General features: G+C 41.9%; 2 protein-coding genes across 2 annotated transcripts in view; both read right to left on the bottom strand.

The window, feature by feature from the left end:
• Positions 1-5354: 5354 nt before the first annotated feature.
• LOC145823826 (uncharacterized) lies at positions 5355-8465 on the bottom strand. The gene is made up of 3 exons (XM_082923351.1): positions 8201-8465; positions 7938-8059; positions 5355-5444 (listed from the first exon to the last, which is right to left on the bottom strand). Exons 1-3 carry the CDS (start codon positions 8463-8465, stop codon positions 5355-5357), a joined length of 477 nt encoding a protein of 158 aa, XP_082779477.1.
• Positions 8466-8632: 167 nt separating this feature from the next.
• LOC145823824 (uncharacterized) overlaps positions 8633-24301 on the bottom strand; it is a 31793-nt gene continuing 16124 nt past the window's right edge. Inside the window, exons 5-6 of the mRNA XM_082923350.1 lie at positions 9320-9451; positions 8633-9241 (exon numbers count right to left, since the gene is read on the bottom strand). Coding sequence (XP_082779476.1) covers positions 8633-9241; positions 9320-9451 — 741 coding nt within the window. The remainder of the gene's footprint in view (positions 9242-9319; positions 9452-24301) is intronic.

Below are 24301 nucleotides of genomic sequence, written 5' to 3'. Positions count from 1 at the left end.
TATATATATATATATATATTGAATAAAGACAAAAATCAATCGTTTAAACATCTGAAATTGAAATTTCACAGAAACGCTTAATATTACCTAAAAATTATGCTGATCACATATATGAACTTAATTTCAGATAATTAAGCCCCTAAGGCTTCAAATTTTTATTCAAACATTCTAATGCAACAGATACGTTTCTCTTTGGACAGATAAGCACCCATAATTATGAAGTTCACTTAGCCTTAAATTCTCATAGGGTTTCACACTAAGCATCCAGAAACACAAAATAGGGTCTGAAAATATATCAGAAAACATGCACGAGGGTCGGGTTATTACACTCTTCCCCCCTTAAATAAGTTTGGTCCCTCAAACTTGTTTTACCTTAGGATAGAAACAAATGCGGATACTGATGTTGCATTTCCTCCTCTCTTTCCCAAGTTGCGTCAGTTCCGTAATGTTCTTGCCACTCCACTTCTACCATTGGAATTTCTCGATGTCGTAGTTGTTTCACTTGTCGATCCAAAATGCGGATCAGTTTTTCCTCATACATGAGCTTGTCATCCAACTCAATTTGATGGTAGTCAATAACATGTGACGGATCTGGAAGATATCCGCGAAGCATAGAGACATGAAACATGTTATGCACTTGACTCATATTTGATGGGAGAGCAACTCGGAAAGCTACTGGACCTACTCTTCCCAGAATTTGGAAGGGACCAACATAACGGGGTGTCAACTTACCTCTTTTTCCAAACCTTGGGTGGCCTTTCATCGGAGTGGCCTTAATAAAGACATGATCATCTGCTTTAAATTTTAAGTCCCTCCGTCGGTTGTCTGCATAACTTTTCTGTCTACTTTGAGCAGTTTTCAATCTCTCCCGAATAATTTTAACCTTTTCAATGGTCAATTGAACAATTTCAGGTCCGAGTAAGGATTTATCTCCAACTTCAGCCCAACATACGGGAGAACAACATGGTCTTCCATACAGAGCATCATAGGGTGCCATTTCAATACTTGAGTGGTAACTATTGTTGTATGCGAACTCTACCAACGGTAGGTGGGTTTCCCAACTTTCTTGAAAATCTAACACACACATTCGGAGCATATCCTCTAGAGTCTGTATCATTCTCTCCGATTGCCCGTCAGTCTGAGGATGAAAAGTTGTGCTGAACTTTAACTCGGTACCCATGGCTTCTTGTAAACTCTGCCCAAATCTGGAAACAAACTTCGGATCTCTATCTGACACAATTGAGACCGGTACACCATGCAGCCTTACAATTTCGTTCACATAAATTACTGCCAACATAACGGGGTGTCAACTTACCTCTTTTTCCAAACCTTGGGTGGCCTTTCATCGGAGTGGCCTTAATAAAGACCTGATCATCTGCTTTAAATTTTAAGTCCCTCCGTCGGTTGTCTGCATAACTTTTCTGTCTACTTTGAGCAGTTTTCAATCTCTCCCGAATAATTTTAACCTTTTCAATGGTCAATTGAACAATTTCAGGTCCGAGTAAGGATTTATCTCCAACTTCAGCCCAACATACGGGAGAACAACATGGTCTTCCATACAGAGCATCATAGGGTGCCATTTCAATACTTGAGTGGTAACTATTGTTGTATGCGAACTCTACCAACGGTAGGTGGGTTTCCCAACTTTCTTGAAAATCTAACACACACATTCGGAGCATATCCTCTAGAGTCTGTATCATTCTCTCCGATTGCCCGTCAGTCTGAGGATGAAAAGTTGTGCTGAACTTTAACTCGGTACCCATGGCTTCTTGTAAACTCTGCCCAAATCTGGAAACAAACTTCGGATCTCTATCTGACACAATTGAGACCGGTACACCATGCAGCCTTACAATTTCGTTCACATAAATTACTGCCAATTTGTCTGCATTATACTGAGTCTTCACAGGTAAGAAATGGGCGGACTTAGTTAATCGGTCCACAATGACCCATATTGAATTCATTCCTCGAGGAGTCCGTGGTAACCCCACGACAAAATCCATGGTCAAATGTTCCCACTTCCATTCTGGGATTGGAAGGGGCTGTAGTAACCCTGCTGGCCTCTGATGCTCCGCTTTCACTTGCTGACATTGCAAACATTTAGAGACGAACTCTGCGATCTCTTTCTTCATACTTGGCCACCAAAATTTTTGTTTCAAATCTCGGTACATTTTGGTACTCCCTCGATGTATTGCAAATCTTGAAGTGTGTGCTTCTTCCATAAGTTTTTGTTTAAGGTTCAACACATTGGGAACACATATTCGGTTTTGAAACTTGAGCACCGTGTCCACCAAACTAAACCCCGGCCTTGACTTGGTTCCTAACTCATCATTTATCTTCCTTAAAGTATCATCTTCCTTCTGTTGCAATTTAATCTCCTCAATTAAGGCTGGTTGGGCTCTTATGGCTATCACTAAAGCTTCTTGTCCATGTAATACGAGATCCATGTCCGTTTTGGCCAATTCATTTGCTAATTCCTGTTGCCCTGCAACCAAATTTGCTAAAATCCCCACACTTTTCCGACTCAACGCATCCGCAACTGTGTTGGCTTTGCCAAGATGGTAATGGATCTGCAAATCATAATCTTTAATAAGTTCTAACCACCTTCGTTGCCGCATATTCAACTCTTTCTGAGTAAAAAGGTATTTGAGACTTTTGTGGTCGGTGTACACTTCACAAGTAGTGCCATACAAATAGTGCAGCCATATCTTTAAAGCAAAAACTACCGCCGCAAGCTCAAGATCATGCGTGGGATAATTCTTTTCATGTGGTTTAAGTTGTCGCGAAGCATAGGCGATATCCCTTCCACCTTGCATAAGCACACACCCTAATCCTTTATGGGATGCATCACTGTAAATTACAAACCATTCGGTACCAGACGGTAAAGCCAGAACTGGAGCTGTGGTTAACTTCGTCTTTAATTCTTGGAAAGCAGATTCCCGCTCTTCTGACCATTCAAATGCAACCCCCTTTCGAGTCAGTTGTGTAAGCGGCACAACAATTTTGGAAAAATCTTGAACAAACCGTCTGTAATAACCGGCTAACCCCATAAAGCTACGCACTTCTGTCACATTAGTGGGAGTTGGCCAATTCACGATCGCCTCAATCTTATGTGGATCAACAGAAACTCCTTCTTTTGTGATAACATGCCCCAGAAATGCCACTTCTCATAGCCAAAATTCACATTTCTTCAGCTTTGCATACAATTTCTTTTCCCGGAGGGTTTGAAGGATCAACCGAAGATGATTCTCGTGAGCTTCTGCATTCTTCGAATAAATGAGAATATCATCAATAAAGACTACTACAAATTCATCCAAATAGGGCTTAAAGACGCGGTTCATCAAATCCATAAAGGCTGCTGGGGTGTTCGTAACTCCAAAGGGCATAACCAGAAACTCATAATGACCGTACCGGGTTTGAAAAGCTGTCTTCTCAACATTATCAGCTTTAACCTTTAATTGATGGTATCCAGACCGTAAATCAATCTTCGAAAAGACTTGAGCCCCTTGTAGTTGATCAAATAAGTCATCAATCCTTGGCAACGGGTATTTATTCTTGATTGTTACTTTATTAAGTTCCCTGTAATCGATACAAAGCCGGAGTGTCCCATCCTTCTTTTTTACAAACAAAACTAGTGCACCCCACGGAGACACACTTGGACGGATGAATCCCTTGTCCAATAAATCTTGCAATTGGATTTTTAATTCCTTCATCTCAGCTGGTGACATTCTACAGGGAGTCTTAGATATGGGTTGAGTTCCCGGGGTTACGTCGATTGTAAACTCAATCTCACGGTCTATTAACTGCCCAGGTAACTCCTCTGGAAAGACATCCGGAAATTCACAAACGACTGGGATCATGTTGGTATTCCCGTTCACCACTTGTTCCTCCAGAACGCTGCATAAGTACCCCCGACACCCTTTCTGAATTAATTTACAAACTTTTGCTGCAGAGATCAAATACGGTGGAGAAGTTACTTCCTGTCCTTGAAAAACGGACTCGGTCTGTCCCGGAAGGTTAAAACTAATTTGCTTCGTCACACAGTCTATAGTTGCGCCATTTTCACTCAACCAATCCATTCCCAGAATAATGTCGAAATACGTCATGTCAAGTGGTAACAGGTTAGCGTATGCCCGAATATCTCCAAAGTGGAGCTCGCAAGCGACATATATGGAAGTACAAATTATAGAATTCCCCAAAGGTGAGGACACAGGTAGTATATAAGATATGACTTCTTCAGGTTTATCTAGATGAGGAGCAAATAGTTTTGACACGAAAGAATGCGTAGAGCTAGAATCAAATAATATACAAGCAGAGTGACCATGAACCATAAATGTACCTAACACCACCGTTGCCACATTTTGCACATCTCCCAGAACCAAAGCAAACACCATGCCCTGTCTTGCCATATCTTTGTTGTTAGTAGATTTGATCGGTGCCTTGGTGTTGGTGGTTGGTGTCGACCCCGCTGAACTGGTAGCAGTTCTATTGCCATTTTGTTGCTGCTTCCTCTGAGGGCAATCCTTGATCACATGACCTGTTTTTCCACAGAGAAAGCAGGCTCCAGACCCCCGATAGCACAATCCACAATGCCTCTTTCCACACTCTGAACATACAGGAATTGAACCCTGACTGGGGGTAGAAGTAGTTGAAGTCCCTGAATTTTGTTTCTTGTTTGCTGGAGTAATTGACCCCTTCGACCACTGGGTATTCTGTCTCTTTCCTTTCCATTCAGAGATTCGGTTCTGATTAGCGAGGTTTCCTTCTGCTATGACCGCCCTCTCTAGTACATCGACATAAGTAGGTAGTTTCAGCATATTAACCTTGTCCAGAATAGCACCCTGTAGTCCCCCTTCAAACTTTCGTGCCTTCTTATAGTTTGTGTCTACCATATGAGGCGCGAACCGGGCTAGTTCTGCAAATTGGGCTTCATACTCAGCAACGGTCTTATTCCCTTATCGGAGAGTCTCAAATTCAGTTACCTTCTTATCTCTTATACTTTGAGGGAAATACTTATCGTAAAACAATTCCAAGAACCTCTCCCATGTCAACCCTTGATGCATAGTTCTCGCAAGCATCCACCACCTCCGCGCCTTGTCTTCAAGAGTAAAGGCAGCCAGTTGCACCTTTTGAGCTTCGGTGCAAGGAAAAACTTCAAATAACTTCTCTATTCCCAACACCCATGCCTCTACCTTCATTGGCTCTATTCCTCCTATGAAGGATGACGGCTTCATCTTTTTAAACTCCTTAGTGAGGGTAATGGTCCGGTCTTCAGCATGAAAGTCTTGCACTACAGGTGGAGGTACCGGTGGTGGTGGCGGTTGTTGTCGAGGCTGTTGTTGTTGTTGTCGTAGGGTTTACGCCATTTCCATAATCATTCTCTCCATCCTATCCAACCGTGCAGAGGTAGCATCCTCCGCATCTTCTGTCCTTGTCCTCACCATAGCCTACATGATAATCAATTATATACAATAGACATAATTTTAAATTGTTAGCATCATCAGAGTTTATATAACGTTGCCATCAACCTTTCATTTACTTACAAGGTGTCATGCATGATGCCTAAATCTTTTCTAGACACCCTAAAGCTTAATGGATTCGTGTGTGAGATAGCAACTCTAGCTCTGATACCACTTGTCACATCCTCAAACCCGCCCCTACAAGTTTGGACATGACCCGTTCGAAAACAAACATTTAACCTGTTGTATATAACATACGGGGTCTTATCGGAAGCATATAATAAGAAAATTACGATACATATAATCTCCATTGAGCTACATCTACATGCCAGGATCTCACATGCATCATAAGCACCATAGAATATAGATAAAGTTCCAAACTATATCTCATAGCATCAGTTATATACAAACATACATACAGTCCCAGCCCCATCATGGGCTTATACGAAAATCATTGAAGTTCTATACATTCAACCTTAAATGGGTAATCAAAGGTAAGCCAATATCTTAACAAACTTTACAAAAATAAATGGCTTCGTGCAGTGCCTGGACCCACAAAGGTTGACAAAAGAAAACGGGTGTCAGGGCTAGGGCTGACCACCTGGTTGGTTACCTACAGAAACAGACATAACACAGAGTGAGCCAAGCTCAGTAAATAGTAGTACATAAATAAAATAATGCTTGACTTGAAATAGAATACATCAGAGCATAAAAAGGTGCACACATAGTTGATCTAAATCTGTATTAATTTCATGACGGTCTTGGCTCAGTCTTGAAACATGGTAGCTTGCAACATGATATCTTGAAACATGACGGCTATAAGACCTTAAACGTAATGGCGCAAAGCCCTTAAACATGGTGGTGTTAAGCCCTTGAACATAGTGGCACGAGGCCCTTGAATAAGTTGGCGTTAAGCCCTTGAGTGAGTTGGCATTTAGCCCTTGAACATGCTTGTATGAACTCAAGAGGTGCCTCACACGGACTATAGAGGTGGCTCGCATTGTAGCACTTAGTTCCGCGTAGCACTTTGTTTCATATTACAATAACCGAATAACTTGGTTTCAGAGTCTTACTGAATGAATGTTTTTCATCTTTCCCATTTCTTTCTTTACATATTTTGAAACATAACATAGTTGCATTTTATGCATGAACATAATACTCATGACAATCTTTAGCTACATTTGAAGCATATAATGGTACTACTACTCACAGTGTTGTGACGACGTGCGTGTTCCTCCCGAAGTGTGCCCTGCACATATTAAAACTTACATATTAGCTCATTTCCCATATCAAATTACTTTCTATTCCGCTTTGCTTCGAAGGAATTTATCGATATCGAAAAGGCATCAAATATACATTTCCACAATATTAGAGGGTCCTACATGCAAAACGGAGCAAGTCATACTTTTCAACATGTGCCGCACGTGCGGCTAGGATCCCTGCACGTGCGGCGATTCTGCATTTTCCCAATCCGAAATTCTGCAATAATTCAACCCTTGGTGCATATTTAAGGGGTTTAACTTGGGGCTTTTTATGGCTGATTCATAGTTCATTCGTGGTTCAAAAAGTATGTAAATCAAGGTACAACACACAACATATTAAACTCATGAACACAACTTAATTGACTTGGACAAGAACACGGCATAATTGAAGCTCATTAACATAATTTCATTCTTGAGGCTCTTAACTTCACACACACATGTATAGATATACAAAAACATGGCATAAGCATGGGTAGATAACTTGAATTGGGTCCAAAATACACATATAGTAGAATTATCATGCCAAGTCTTCAACACACACATACACACACACACACACATCCTGGATTTTATACAACATCAAAAGCTTCCTATTTCAAAATTGAGGGAGAGGATTGGGTTAGGGAAATCCAACTTACCTTGGCTTCAATTTCTCTCTACTCTCCCTTGATCTTAGCCTTTCTTCCTTTTCTCCCAGGACATATGTTGTATGAAGTGTCTAAGTCTTGAGGCTTCTCACAGGCATACATATATATATCTATATATATATTGAATAAAGACAAAAATCAATCGTTTAAACATCTGAAATTGAAATTTCACAGAAACGCTTAATATTACCTAAAAATTATGCTGATCACATATATGAACTCAATTTCAGATAATTAAGCCCCTAAGGCTTCAAATTTTTATTCAAACATTCTAATGCAACAGATACGTTTCTCTTTGGACAGATAAGCACCCATAATTATGAAGTTCACTTAGCCTTAAATTCTCATAGGGTTTCATACTAAGCATTCAGAAACACAAAATAGGGTCTGAAAATATATCAGAAAACATGCACGAGGGTCGGGTTATTACACTCTTCCCCCCTTAAATAAGTTTGGTCCCTCAAACTTGTTTTACCTTAGGATAGAAACAAATGCGGATACTGATGTTGCATTTCCTCCTCTCTTTCCCAAGTTGCGTCAGTTCCGTAATGTTCTTGCCACTCCACTTCTACCATTGGAATTTCTCGATGTCGTAGTTGTTTCACTTGTCGGTCCAAAATGCGGATCAGTTTTTCCTCATACATGAGCTTGTCATCCAACTCAATTTGATGGTAGTCAATAACATGTGACGGATCTGGAAGATATCCGTGAAGCATAGAGACATGAAACATGTTATGCACTTGACTCATATTTGATGGGAGAGCAACTCGATAAGCTACTGGACCTACTCTTTCCAAAATTTGGAAGGGACCAACATAACGGGGTGTCAACTTACCTCTTTTTCCAAACCTTGGGTGGCCTTTCATCGGAGTGGCCTTAATAAAGACATGATCATCTGCTTTAAATTTTAAGTCCCTCTGTCGGTTGTCTGCATAACTTTTCTGTCTACTTTGAGCAGTTTTCAATCTCTCCCGAATAATTTTAACCTTTTCAATGGTCAACTGAACAATTTCAGGTCCGAGTAAGGATTTATCTCCAACTTCAGCCCAACATACGGGAGAACGACATGGTTTTTCATAAAGAGCATCATAGGGTGCCATTTCAATACTTGAGTGGTAACTATTGTTGTATGCGAACTCTACCAACGGCAGGTGGGTTTCCCAACTTTCTTGAAAATCTAACACCCACATTCGGAACATATCCTCTAGAGTCTGTATCATTCTCTCAGATTGCCCGTCAGTCTGAGGATGAAAAGTTGTGCTAAACTTTAACTCGGTACCCATGGTTCTTGTAAACTCTGCCAGAATCTGGAAACAAACTTCGGATCTCTATCTGACACAATTGAGACCGGTACACCATGCAGCCTTACAATTTCGTTCACATAAATTACTGCCAATTTGTCTGCATTATACTGAGTCTTCACAGGTAAGAAATGGGCGGACTTAGTTAATCGGTCCACAATGACCCATATTGAATTCATGCCTCGAGGAGTCCGTGGTAACCCTACGACGAAATCCATGGTCAAATGTTCCCACTTCCATTCTGGGATTGGAAGGGGCTGCAGTAACCCTGCTGGCCTCTGATGCTCCGCTTTCACTTGCTGACATTGCAAACATTTAGAGACGAACTCCACAATCTCTTTCTTCATACTTGGCCACCAAAAATTTTGTTTCAAATCTCGGTACATTTTGGTACTCCCTAGCTGTATTGCAAATCTTAAAGTGTGTGCTTCTTCCATCAGGTTTTGTTTAAGGTTCAACACATTGGGAACACATATTCGGTTTTGAATCTTGAGCACCGTGTCCACCAAACTAAACCCCGGCCTTGACTTGGTTCCTAACTCATCACTTATCTTCCTTAAAGTATCATCTTCCATCTGTTGCAATTTAATCTCCACAATTAAGGCTGGTTAGGCTCTTATGGCTATCACGAAAGCTTCTTGTCCATATAATACGAGATCCACGTCCATTTTGGCCAATTCATTTGCTAATTCCTTTTGCCCTGCAATCAAATTTGCTAAAATCCTCACACTTTTCCGACTCAACGCATCCGCAACTGTGTTGGCTTTGCCAAGATGGTAATGGATCTGCAAATCATAATCTTTAATAAGTTTTAACCACCTTCATTGCCGTATATTCAACTCTTTCTGAGTAAAAAGGTATTTAAGACTTTTGTGGTCGGTGTACACTTCACAAGTAGTGCCATACAAATAGTGTCGCCATATCTTTATAGCAAAAACTCCCGCACGTGCGGCAATTCTACATTTTCCCAATCCGAAATTCTGTAATATTTCAACCCTTGGTGCATATTTAAGGGGTTTAACTTTGGGCTTTTTATGGCTGATTCATGGTTCATTCGTGGTTCAAAAAGTATGTAAATCAAGGTACAACACACAACATATTAAACTCATGAACACAACTTAATTGACTTGGACAAGAAAACGGCATAATTGAAGCTCATTAACATAATTTCATTCTTGAGGCTCTTAACTTCACACACACATGTATAGATATACAAAAACATGGCATAAGCATGGGTAGATAACTTGAATTGGGTCCAAAATACACATATAGTAGAATTATCATGCCAAGTCTTCAACACACACATACACACACACACACACATCCTGGATTTTATACAACATCAAAAGCTTCCTATTTCAAAATTGTGGGAGAGGATTGGGTTAGGGAAATCCAACTTACCTTGGCTTCAATTTCTCTCTACTCTCCCTTGATCTTAGCCTTTCTTCCTTTTCTCCCAGGACATATGTTGTATGAAGTGTCTAAGTCTTAAGGCTTCTCACAGGCATACATATATATATATATATATATATTGAATAAAGACGAAAATCAATCGTTTAAACATCTGAAATTGAAATTTCACAGAAACACTTAATATTACCTAAAAATTATGCTGATCACATATATGAACTCAATTTTAGATAATTATGCCCCTAAGGGTTCCAATTTCTGTTCAAACATTCTAATGCAACAGATACGTTTCTTGTTGGACAGATAGGCACCCATAATTATGAAGTTCACTTAGCCTTAAATTCTCATAGGGTTTCACACTAAGCATTCAGAAACACAAAATAGGGTCTGAAAATATATCAGAAAACATGCACGAGGGTCGGGTTGTTACAGTTCCCATAAGTATAGTTTAGGATTGAGATCCTTGCTTTATCGCTCGATTTGTGGCAAAGTTTGCAAACGGCTATAGGAACTCAATTGAATTTTAGTACCGCTTATCACCCTCAAACCGATGGCCAGTTGGAGCATACCATCCAAATTTTAGAAGACATATTAAGGGCCTGTGTACTAGATTTCAAGAGGACATGGAAGAAATATCTGTCATTAGCCGAATTTGCTTATAACAACAGTTTTCAAGCTAGCATTGGGATGGCACCTTTTGAAGCATTATACGGACGCCCATGTAGGTCTCCTGTGTGTTGGATTGAGGTAGGAGATTCACCTATGCTTGGTCCGGGCTTAGTTCCTGAGACTACGAAAAAGGTAGCTGTTATTCGGAGGAAACTAATCACGACACAAAGTCGGCAAAAGAGTTACGCGGATCGAAGAAGAAGACCATTAATCTTTGGAGTTAGGGACCATGTATTTTTGAAAGTATCACCAAAGAAGGGTTTAATGAGATTTGGCCAAAAAGGAAAGCTAGCACCTTGATACATTGGCCCTTTTGACGTGGTTGAACGGGTGGGAGAAGTCGGTTACGGTATTGCCCTTCCTCTACAAATGTCCGAAATTCATGATGTGTTTCATGTCTCTATGCTTCGCAAATATGAACCCGATCCCTCGCATGTATTAGATTGGGCCGACATCGAACTAGATAAAAATGCTACTTATGAAGAAAGATCTATAACGATTTTAGACACTCGAGAGCAAGAACTAAGAGGCAAAACCATTCCCCTCGTTAAGGTACTTTGGCATCACCATGGAGTGGAAGAAGCTACTTGGGAAAAGGAAGTGGAAGTTCGAGAAAAATATCTTGAATTGTTTAGAGACATGTAATATTCGTGGTTTATGTGATGTTAATGTTTACATTGTGGCTAATTGCATGCGAATGAGTTGTTGGTGAATGTGTTATAATGAGATTGTGTAAGACATATGAGTTTAGATCATCAAAAAATCACATTTTTGTATATTATATAGATGTTGTGGTGATTGGGAGCATTATAGTATCGGTATTGGTCTTCTGGGGAGTTATTTCAATTGTTTTCGGTAGACATTACCGAAATTTCGGGGACAAAATTTTTTAAGGAGGGTAGGTTATGACACCTAAGCTTTTCGCTCCGCTCGAGCGAAGCTTTTCTCACTCGAGCGTAGATCCTTAGCTCCCTGAAAATGTCAATTTTGCAGACAGGCCGCTCGAGCGAAGAAGTTGTCGCTCGAGCGTAGTTTCACTGTAGCTCGTAGTTTCACTATAGCTCTACAGAACTTCTAGGACATATTCTTTTCCGCTCAAGCGAAGGAAGCTGCGCTCAAGCGAGATCACCTATTCGTGTCTTACGCTCAAGAGACAAAACCTGCGCTTGAGCGACCTGCTAGTGACAAAAGATTTTAAATAGTGACTCCAAGCATTTTTCTTTACATTCTTCCTTTCTCTCACTTCCCAACTCACTTTTTCTCGAAAACCCTAGCTCACAAAACCATAGATTTCTTCGATCTTGCTTCGAGATTCACGCAAGATTAGTGGGAAGAAGAGCTAGATCGTCACTTTCACTAATTGTTCCGCTTGATGTTCGAAGTATGAGTGTGTATCGCAACCCTAGCATACAAATTTGAGGTAGGGGTGTTTTTAACTCTTTATAGCTTCAACTTGAATAGCCTATGTGGTGATTTCCTTAGTTATTCATATAAATGTGTATATATGTATATATATATGTATTGATTTGAGCTTATAAACTAAAGATTTGGAATAATGAGGGTGAAATCATGTGATTGTTGAAGGAATTACACTTATTGTGATGGAATATCATTGTTTATGATTGATGATTGCCTCAATTTCATAATGGAGAGAAAACCCCCAATTTTTCTCATTTTCCTCAAACCCCAATTTTCAAACTTCATTTACAAAAGGGGTTTTACTCAATTAATTTCTAGAATATGAAATTGAGTGTAATTACTTGGTTTTGGGTTTGAAATGCAAGTTTGGAGGTTCCCTTTTGATGTTGAACTTGAGATGAGGTGATGAATGATGATGGGAATGCCTTGATTTATGAAATGGGAAGAGTTGCACTATTTTGAATTGATATCATTTAGGAAAATTGTGCATTCTTTACAAATTCATGCAACACATGCATTGTGGATTTCTTTTGGTATTACCTTGGTGCCAATGGTTGAAAGTTAAAAATGGTAGTAATTAGCTTATAAGTCCGGGTACTGAGTCGGGTTGGATTTGAGTTGCGTATTGTAATCGGTACTCGCGCAGGGAGTCAAGGTGCCCAATTGCCCTGTCTGCGCGTATCACCTAATGAATATGGGAAAAGATTTTGGGATGTCCACGAGCCCACTGTTTCTGGAGTCGGCAAATGTGGAAAAACGGATGGTTTTGGGTGTGCACATCCCCACCGTTTATGGAGCCGGCAAAGGTGGAAGGTTGTGATGTTCTAGCTGGATTGCAACCCATTCTCCGTTGAGCATTCTTCTCTTAAAACTTAATAATTTTGTAGGTGAAATTTTGAAGGGTTGCAATCCAGCTAGGAAAGATACTCACAGTGTCACGACCCCATTCCGCCCCTAGTAGAATGGTGCCATGATGGCCAGTAATCTAAGATTACCGAAGGCCAACTTGCAAGGATTCACACACAATCAGAGTATACATATGGGGCTAACATGTGCGGAAGCAATAAATTTAAATCTAATTAGTCCATAAGAGTTGTGCATAGATCGAATGGAATGTCATACATCTTATCAAGGTCTTACAACTTGGATACAATAAAATGAAATACAAAATACATCTTGACCAAAAGGCTTCTCATGCCATCATATACAAAACACAATGAATTACAAGCTAAGAAGCATGATCTTCAAGATGCTACAAAATGCGAGTCCAAAACAAGTTGAAAAGAACATCTCGGCGTCACCGCCGTCCTGCTCATCACCTACATATGTATAAAGAGGGTGAGTTTGGATACTCAGTGAATGGTACAAGTAATAAAGGGTATGCATGAATAATATCCGAGATCTTTATCAAAGCGATACACATTATATCTTGCACAAAATCATAGACAAAACAAGTTCATCTAACAAGTCTTTCAAGCTTCATCAATCAAAGTCTTTCAAGGCTTTCAAGTTTCAAGGGGTAACATTAACAAAGGTGCTACAAAAGCTTAGAGTCCTCTAGCACGTAAGGACTTTCAAAGGTTGTGCTACAAATGCTTATAGTCCCCTAGCACGTATGGACTAGTGCCACAAATGCTTAAAGTCCCCTGGCACGTACAGACTTTCAAAGGTTGTGCTACAAATGCTTATAGTCCCCTAGCACGTACGGACTTTCAAAGGTTGTGCTACTGTAGACATCCTCGAACGCCCCGAAAGGATGAGTCCCGTTCTGTTCGTCTTTAGGCTCACTACAGTTCAGACTCTAATTGTCAAGGTTCTTAATCTGAACGAAAGAGTCCAAATCCGGTAAATCGTTTTGAAAAACAGATTTTTGTAAAGAAGTGCCAAACATGGACTGCTTTGCCAGATACAGAGTCGCCACCTAAATATTTTATTTTGGGAGAATTTACGAAACCCTGACTCATTTGCCTAAGGCCACGTGTCCATCATCACCAGAGTTGCCTCGGCTCGGGAACTTGGGTACGAATGGGGAAGGTCAGCTATGAGCATCCCCTCTCGCCCGATCCGAAGATCGGCCTCTACTAATCATGATATCTTGTTTTCAAAACATTATGCGTTCTTATTCCGGTTATTAGCCTAGATTTACTATGTGATGCGCACAGTATACAAGTATAGACTGAATCGCCTGAGTTAGAACAAAACATTTCGTGTTTGCTTTTTGAAAGCAGTTTGCTACTCGTAAGTTGGCTAAAATGCAGGTTTTGCCACCCTCAAGTGGGCTTTAGAAAAGATGGTTTTTGCCACTATCAAGTGGGCTTAAAACTCACGGTTTTAATGCATTATTCCAATTCAGGTAATTCAACCTCCATCCACAGGCATTCAAGCAGTTATATCACATAAGCAAATAGCCTCATGGTAATCATGCTGTCATAGCAACGTTCACACGCGTGCAAGGATGCTAAAGCGTAAAAGCTTACCGAGTACTCCAAGCTAAAACAAAAGCTATGTTAGAAATCCATGCATGATCCTAACTATACAGAAATGCCTAATGCAACACATGCAGGAATGCGAATACAATAGGCTCGACTATTCTAAAATGACATGCAAAATGCTACAACTAACACGTATTCAATTTGGAATTGAAACACGAATGCAGTTAGTATGATGCGCCAAGCCCGGTGCATGCAAGACAAATGTATGAATGCACGCATGCATAACATAAGGTATGCTAATTTTAAATATGTCATAATACTAACCATCGAAGGCTAGTAAATAAAAAGGAAGAAAGAAGTGGGGGTTAGAAAACATACACACACTCACACACACTTATTACACAGTTGCCCTCGCTCGGAGGATCCGAAAGAATAATACAGTCCGAATAATGAATCAACTATCCTAGCTAATCAATTATTACAGACCCTCTTAATTAATTAACAAATTAATCACAAAAATAATTTAAATGTGAAGCTAAAGAGACTGCCGCAACTCTGCCTCAGAATATGCGAATGATGCATGCTTGACTCACCCCGCTCGAAAACTCGCTGCCATAGCATTGTTGCTTCTGTTTACACTGCCCTGCTCATCTGAATATTTGCACAAGTCCCAAAGAGGCTTCTCTGAACACTGGGGAGCATCACCGACCAAGTGGGAACACCACCGGCCGAAGGGAATGGTCACCGACCATTGGTTGAGCCACCGGCTAATTGTATTTGGTCGGTCGGCACTCCAACTAGCCGGCCGGCTATTTCTTCCTGCAAAATCCTGCAGTTGACAGCAGCAGAGGGCAAGCAGTGTATGGCATGAAATTTTCAAGCAAATGTGAGCATGACCACACTCCCCATCATGCAATGGACTCAAGGGAGCATGACCCTTGACCCTCGGGCCATCAATTATGCATTTTGATGCATGATGGCCTAAGAGGCCAAGTTTGCCATTCAATGTAAAATGCATGCAACAAAAGAGATAAATGCCAACACCCTATCATATTGAGATCAAGGGCGTCGACGACCGAGGATTGAGACGTGTTACGTCACTTGGAGTACGAACACTCTCAATCCTCATGCTTGGTTTGACACCCCAAACCAAGCAATGCAATGCATGTATACAAACATGGCTCAAGAATGCAACATGATGCTAAGATGCAAAACATGCCAAATGCAATGCAATCTATTATGCAAGGATGCAATGTGCTAATCATGCAAGAGGCAATACAATACAATTTAACATGTGATGCAAACATGGTACAATGCAAGCATGCAACGAGAGGCAACAAGTCAATCATACAACGATGTACGAGAATGGACTTAGACTGACATGGGAGGCCTCAGCCACACCCTAAAACATTGGCCAAAAGGGTCAAAAATGGCACAACTTATGCATGCAAGCATGCACACACCAAGGCCTACCATCTAAGCATGAAAGGGGACAACTTTAAGCATACTTAAAGGCAATATGCTTGGACATTAAACACTCATATTAAACTCTGAAAAGCATGCGAAAGATGACAACAAGATATGCTAGGGAATGGATGCAAAATAGAAGGTATTCAAGGCCACAAAACAGAGCATTGCTCAACACCTACCCCAAGCAAACATAGCATGAACTAAGCAACCCAAAATAGAGTTTTTATGCATCAAAATATGCCCCAAAAACCACTAATATGGCAGCCCCAAAGACTTAAATACATAAGCATGCACAATACTCATTTCAAGGCACAAAAGGACACCTCTTCAAGGCATGAAAAGGGTGATGGATGCAAGCATAGGAATATGGATTAGGGACTGACATGGCACATGAAATGACTCCAAATCATTGAAACAACCCAACTAAAACATGCTCATAACTCACACCCTCAAGGCTCACAAGCCAAAATACAAAGGGGCTATACCAAACATGGTAAATATGATCAAATAAGCACCCAACAGACCTTAAGCATGGTAAGACATGGCTAAGAACTTCACAAAGTTAGGCCAAAACATGAGATCATAGTAGATTAAATGCATGATGCACTTCTAGGCATAATGGGGGAATACAAAGAAAGTATATTATGCATGCAAGGGACCTTCAATCCGACCAAAAACAGAGACATAATATGACCCAATAACACCCAAAAACCTCCGGAATGAAGCCAAGAACAACTAATCATACACGCTACCCTTATGGGCCAAAAATACAAACAAAAGAGAGACCAAGGGAGAGGGGTGTCCCTCCCCTATGCAATACTTCAAAACCCCTTCTTCGCCACTGAAACTCCACTAGATTTCAGTGGTGAGAAGGCCAATACACAAAAGTCCCCAAAGCTTATCGAAGAGAGCACAAAAGGGGCCAAACAAGGCCTAAGAGAGGGAGATCGACCCCAAACAACAAAATGACCTTAATGAAGTATCTTAAGCATGCAAATACAAGACTTTTTTCAGTTATACACGAACCTCAAATCAGTATGCAAAGCAGGTCAAAAGCTAGTGCAAGATTGGGGAATCTAAAGCAAAAGTGTTACCCTTGAAGAACATCTCAAGAACAGCAAGTCCAGCCACCTTCTTCTGATCAAAACCAGCTCAAAACCTCAAGAATAAACCCTCAACACCTCCCAAAGTTGAAGTATGGTGTAATGGTGTGTGTTTTAGTGCAAAAGTAAGAACAAATCACCCTTTTAGGCCCTCGAACACACACAAATGAAGAGAGAGAGGGAGATATAGAGAAAGAAGATGTATGTATCAGAATATATATGTTCTAGGTCTGATTTTGCTGAACCCCATCAAAGGAAAAGAGGGGTCTCTTATATAGACAATGCAAAGACTAAGCTTCCAAGGGAAACTATTCAAAAAGGGTCAAGGCTTCCAAGGGAAGCTAAGCTAAGGGGGCAAGCTTCTTGAGGAAGCTATGACAAAGGGTCAAGCTTCCTCAAGAAGCTTGAGCAAAGGGTGCAATCTTCTCTAGGAAGCTTGGACCAAAAAGGGTGCAAAGGTTCAAAACAGCCGCACCCGTGCATGGGGGGCAGGGTCCGTGCATTCCAGCTGGCACAGCTAGCATGCATTATGCCTAAAAAAGGCAAAAAGGTGGTATCGGCCAGAAAAGGAGGCCATTGGCCAAACAGATGGTCGGCCGACCACACCAAATGCCGACCGGCCAATGGTATATTTCACCAATGGCCGGTAGCAAGAAGACACGGCCGGTGGCCTCTAGCCAGGGCCGGTGAGTGCCAGGGGTAGCTAACAAGCTACTCTCTACCCTCAGGTGCAAAAACAAACAAGTCCTTGTTGTAAAACCAAGCACAGAACAAGCAAGTCCAGAGATCCTGAGGCAAGATGCGTAGCCAAGACCTCTGGGAACTCAAAACAAACACAAACATGGATGATCACCGAGTGTTCAAGCGGTGACGTCCAAGTCTTGAGGACGGTCAAAAATGGGGTGTCTACAGTTGCCCCTCTTTGACATAACTCGAAAGTCATAACAATGACGGGAGTGAGTGTCAAAGCCCAGAGACGACCCATTTTTGACAAGGCCAAAGACTTAGACAAACATACAAGCTACAGATAAGATATGTGCCCGAGGGCAGGGGCAAAATGCAACTGAAAATGCAAGATGCCGAACATAACTTATGATCATGCAAAGAAAGCTGTAACGAAGCGTATCATGCAACCGTTTTAAGCAATCAAACACAAATCCAACTACATTACAATGCAGAAACGATGTTAGAGAATTATGTGATCCTCGCTACGCTTCACGCGGAGAATACAATACCTGTGCGGTTCGTCTGGTTGCACCAGCCTCAAATGAACCGTACGTACAGTATCGTGCCTGTAAAAGAGAAACTTAACAGGTGCAATATCGTTAGCAGTATGCATGACAATGCAATTGAAAGTGCGTGACAACGCAAATCGAGTGGGAAGCATAACAATGCGACTAAATGCAAGCATAACAATGCTATAAAGGCCTAAACACATGTAAGTAAAGAACAGGTGACAACGTGCACAATGTGTGAAGATATAGACATATGTAAGTAAAGCGTACGCGACAACGCATGCAATGTGTATAGAAAGGAACTTAAACACATGTAAGTAAAGTACACGCAAAACGTATACAATGTGTATGGAAAGGAACTTGAACACATGTAAGTAAAGTATAACGCGACAACGCATGCAATATGTATAAAAAGGAACTTGAACACATGTAAGTAAAGCATAACGCGACAACGCATGCAATATGTATAAAAAGGAACTTGAACACATGTAAGTAAAGCATAACGCGACAACGCATGCAATTTGTATAAAAAGGAACTTGAACACATGTAAGTAAAGCATAACGCGACAACGCATGCAATGTGTATAGAAAGGAACTTGAACACATGTAAGTAAAGCATAACGCGACAACGGATGCAATGTGTATAGAAAGGAACTTGAACACATGTAAGTAAAGCATAACGCGGCAACGCATGCAATGTGTATAGAAAGGAACTTGAACACATGTAAGTAAAGCATAACGCGACAACGCATGCAATGTGTATAGAGAGAACTTGAACACATGTAAGTAAAGCATAACGCGACAACGCATGCAATGTGTATAGAAAGGAACTTGAACACATGTAAGTAAAGCATAACGCAACAACGCATGCAATGTGTATAGAAAGGAACTTGAACACATGTAAGTAAAGCATAACGCGACAACGCATGCAATGTGTATAGAAAGGAACTTGAACACATGTAAGGAAAGCATAACGCGACAACGCATGCAATGTGTATAGAGAGAACTTGAACACATGTAAGTAAAGCAATGCACGTATGCATGCAATGTGTATAGAAAGAAAAGAGGGGCAAATTCAACTTGAAGCATGGTAAAGACATGTTATTCATGATGTTGAAATGCAAAGCACTGCAACACAGTATAATTGAAGCGATTTGCGGAATTCGCAAGAGACAAAAAGGATAGGGGGAGGGGTGCTCCTCGCACGCACTGGGCATCGGTCATAGAAGTCATGGCCTGAGGTCAACTCGAAGGTCTACTAATGTTCCAAAAGTGCACTTCCTTGCACTGTCTCGAGTAATGAAGGTGCCAAACCACATGGTTGACCCGAACAAGGGCGCGGGAGGTGCATTGACCGCAAGGGGAGGTTACCGGTATCAATTCCGATACTTTGCTGCCCTACTCTCCTTTTGCTTTACTTTTCTTTTTACTGGTAGTTTAAGCACATTGCACTGCCTCAGGCAGGTTTTTACTCTCTTTTTTTCAAAACTATGTACTCTTTGCAAAATACATGATGGGAATGAAGCAGCCATTTTGTTCGAAAGGGTGTTACATTTGTACATTCTATGCATTGCATCGCGTGGCATCACATAACAATGTGAATGAAATTGGCATTGGTTTGAAAATTGAGCACTTGCATTGTAATAATCAGGTAGTGAACCGACTTACAACTCGATAAGCAAAACAAAGAAACTCGATAAGCTAGCCAAGTGCAAGTACAACTCGATAAGCAACACAAAGACTTAAGGAATGTGAAATACAACTCGATAAGCAAATTTACAACAACTCGATAAGCAAATGGGCGTGACGCCGCAAAAATCATCATCGGAGGGCATTGGAAGTGGTGGCATTCCCCAAATTCTCAGCATGTTCAACATGTAAACAGCTCAGGGAGCAACAAGGAATACCACCGGCCACAGGGAAAAGCCATCGGCCTCAGGAAATGGCCATTGGCCAGCATCTTTGATAAATCGGCCAAAAATGGTGGTCGGTCGGCACTATATGTGGCCGGCCGGCCATAAATGGCAGAGACCAGCAGAATGCTGACATCTGTCCTCCACTCAACCTTATCCCCTACAAAGGGCTTCAGCTTCGTAGTTTTTCTCAATTCCACACTGATTTGCTCCAAATGGAAGAGTTTCTTGCTCAAAATCTCACAGCTTGGATTGCCAGCTTGGATGGCTCGGAAAAGCTGAATTTCCAGGGCTTCGACATAAATGCACTATTCACTCTGAGTCGCACTCCGCTGCATTTTCCGTTTCTTCGCGCTGCGGCAAGGTTTTGCAATCCGGTAACACATGTCTTTAGCTTTAGCGGGCAAGAGGTATGTCCTACCTTCGAAGATTTCCAAGCTTTAATGGAGTCTGAGCGTGATGAGGAAATCTTGCCCCAACTTCGCTTCGGCCATGCCCAAGCCTTAGGACAAATGTGTGGGCTTTCAATACCCGATGCTCACTCTTTGATTTGTGACGGGACGTTGGATATTCCGAGTTTAATTTGCCGATTTTCTGACGCCAGTGACCGCGATGACCATCATTGGCAAGGCTTCTGACGACATGCTCTTTGTTTGTGCATGCTATCCCATTTCTTATTTGCCTCAGGCTTCGGAGGATCTAACGTTCGGTTGATTAAGGTTGTCCAAGGCTTGAAGGAGGGCAAGGGCTGCATTGCCATGACTCTGGCTGAGACGTTGATGGGCTTGGATGCCTTTTATCGCCGAGAGACAACCAGATTTGCGGGGAGTCCACTACTGCTGCAAGTAATGTTTCCCACCGAATCTCACATTTGTATGGCTTACATCACTCGGCCCTCAAGCTCGATTTTTCTCACAAAACCCTTTTCTCACTTTTCTCACATCGTACATCTCTCTATTCTTTATTCTCTCATTTTTCATCCCTTCCCAGGTGTGGTTGATGGACAAGTTGCAGGTTGTGGACTCTTGCCCAGCATACTCAGCTCGCGGCTACTTCTTTTGGTAACGCCTAGTTGATGCCCTTGAGGAGGGATGGTGGTTTGATTGGATGTGCAGCTTGTCCACAGACAGCATTGCTTGGCGGTGCCCTTGGCTCAACCTACCGGTGATGAGCTACAGCATGACCCGTCAACCTGGGATTCAATTGATTGGCATGACACACTGTGTCTTTTATTTTCCATTCTGAATCCGGCGCCAGTTCGGTCATGATCAAACTTGTCCACCAGAGGGGATAGAGTACCCGGCTACATTCCCGGTCCGAGGCGCACAGCTTGCCCGGTATGCTACAGCATGGAGGACTAGAGAGCTCCTAGCCCCCGCTCCCACTTTCAGTTGCACTTTGTCTGATGAGTGCATAGATTGGTTCAATGAAGAGGCACTGATTAGGCCCAGCTTGGCATCAGAGGCTTCGACCAGCTCTGGGAGGGGGCGCAGGAGCACCTGACTCATCTATGCCCCAAATTTATTGCTTTATTAAAACTTTCAAGTTTTCTTTATGAATGTAATAAAAAAAAGCAACTTCAATTTGTATGCAAGAGCAGGAGAACTCTGTATTGAAATCAATGAAATTGAAGGTTGTGGGTACTGAAAATTTTCCGCTTTGGTCCAAAAATGGTCTAAGTTGTAAAAAGATTAATTTGAACAAAGTCAACTTTTATCAAAACTTTTCAAAGTCATTTTTGATATGGATCAGAACTGGACATGCCTGAAATCTATCACTGAGATGCACAACCTCGGATCCTAGCAACTGGAAAGTTGCCCCTAGTCTGAATTGTACCGCAGCACTTCTTGGCAACGTAAAGTTGCCCCTAGTCTGAAAAGCACTGCACCGGAGATCATAACCGAACTTTTGAATGCTGAATAGACAAAGATGGCCGAGGTGATCAAATGGACAAAGTTGATCGGGAAAAAGTTTATGGCTGAATTTCAGGATGAAGTTGCCTACGTATCCCAAAGATGGGAATCAAGCCTTACGTAGTTCAGGCTCGGGTTCACTCGGGTATTTTCACTCTCCTTTTGCGCTCTAACTTTTGCCAAGGCCGCCCTTTGCGGGTTTTCAACCTTGCGAGCTCAGTTTTTACAATTTCCAATTTTTTGTGCTCTAACTTTTGCCTAGGTCGCCCTTTAGGGTTTTCGGCCTAGCAAGCCTCTCAGGGGTAATATTTCTTCAACTTGTCCATGTTGATCGGTTGTGAGAACTCTAGGCCATCTAGATCCATCAGAACCACAGCCCACCTGACCAGATCGACTTAATGATGTAAGGACCAATCCAATTGGGCCTGAACTTGCCCCTTGGGTCATGGATGGGAGCTCGGTTGTCCTTGAGCACCAAATCTCCTTCTTTTAGATTCCTGGACTTAACTTTCTTGTTGAAAGCCCGGGCAATTCTGCGCTAGTAACCTTGAACATGGTACAGTGCTTTCAGTTTTCTCTCATCAAAGAGCATGAGTTCTTCAAATCTGCTCTGCTGCCAATCTGCCTCGGCTATCTGACACTCAGCTAGCACTCTCAAAGACGGAACCTCAATTTCAATAGGTAGAACAGCCTCCATCCCATGAACCAATGAGTATGGAGTCACCCCAGTAGAAGTTCTAATTGAAGTCAGGTAGCCCCACAGAGCGAACGGCAGCTTATCTGGCCAGTCCCGGTAGGTTTCCACCATCTTCTATAAAATGCGCTTGACATTCTTGTTGGCGGCCTCGACCGCTCCATTGGTCTGAGGCTAGTATGTGGATGACTTGTGAAAAGCCGCATTGTATTTCTCCAACAAGTCAATCACTTCCTTCTTGAAGTGAGAACCGTTATCTGAAATTATCTCATTTGGGACCGCATAGCGACAGATGATGTTGTTTCTGATGAACTTCGCAACATGTGAAGCCTTCAACACCGCATAGGATTGGGCCTCAACCCACTTTGTAAAGTAATCTATCGCGACCAGGATGAACTCATGTCCGTTTGACCCCTTCGGAGTGACAGCCCCAATCACATCGATTCCCCAAACTGAAAATGGCCATGGCGAAGTCATGTTGTACAGCTTTGATGGCGGGATGTTCATGCGGTTTGCATGGATCTGACATTTGTGGCATCGCCGAACAAAGCCGATACAATCTTCCTCCATGGTGGACCAGTAGTAACCCTGTCTGAGGATCTTCCTGGCTAGCATTACCCCGTTCACATGTGCACCGCATTCCCCTCCATGGATGGCCCCCATCAGGCGCTTCGATTCTTCAGCTTCAACGCACAGCTTATGCATTCCCAGATGACCTCTCTTATACAGCTTACCCCCATAGATGATGAATTGAACGGCCATTCTTCTGATTGCCCTTTTATCTTTGGCATTTGCCCCTGGTGGATACGCCTCCTTCTCCAAGAAGTTCCAAATGTCGTAATACCAGGGGTTCTCGTCCTGAACCTCATCTATAGCAGCAATCGACTCGTAGGCTGGCGCAAATTTCTGGTCAATAATGACTGGACGCATCCGGACTCCAAACGGGATGTCTATCATGGAAGATAGAGTTGCTAGTGAATCTGTGAACCTGTTGTTCTCTCTTACTAGATGAGCAAAGTTTAACTTCTCAAACCGAGGAATTAACAAGTCCAAGGTCTGGTGGTACATTATCATCTTTTCTTCTTTGACTTTCCAATCTCATTTTGCTTGAGACACAACAAGGTTCGAGTCCCCGATGACATCCAACCGTCTTGCCCCTAGTTCCAGGGCTACTTCTAAATTGGCAATGCACGCCTCATTTTCTGCTTTGTTGTTTGAGACTTTGAATCGGAGTTTGAAGGCTAGAGGGATACGAGAATTGTCGGGTGCTATCAACAACACCCCTATCCCATACCCGTACTGGTTTGACGCTCCGTCGAAGTACATCGTCCAAGTTTCATCGTCGATATGCAAAATGGCCTCATCTGGGAATAAGTA

Source organism: Camellia sinensis, chromosome 4 (genome assembly GCF_055761805.1).
Source record: "Camellia sinensis isolate YWXY chromosome 4, ASM5576180v1, whole genome shotgun sequence".
Classification (NCBI taxonomy): domain Eukaryota; kingdom Viridiplantae; phylum Streptophyta; class Magnoliopsida; order Ericales; family Theaceae; genus Camellia; species Camellia sinensis.
The sequence above is the reverse complement of the archived record's forward strand: the minus strand, read 5'-3'. Positions and strand labels throughout refer to the sequence as shown.

What these genes read in the sequence shown, in the direction of transcription:
- LOC145823826 (XM_082923351.1), bottom strand. Translation starts at nt 8,465, where the DNA reads ATGGCACCCTATGATGCTCTTTATGAAAAACCATGTCGTTCTCCCGTA. An exon ending in CCCAAGGTTTGGAAAAAGAG is followed by an intron (nt 8,060 to 8,200) that starts GTAAGTTGACAC and finishes GATATCTTCCAG; the next exon opens with ATCCGTCACATGTTATTGAC. An exon ending in GACATCGAGAAATTCCAATG is followed by an intron (nt 5,445 to 7,937) that starts GTAGAAGTGGAG and finishes ATTATCATGTAG; the next exon opens with GCTATGGTGAGGACAAGGAC.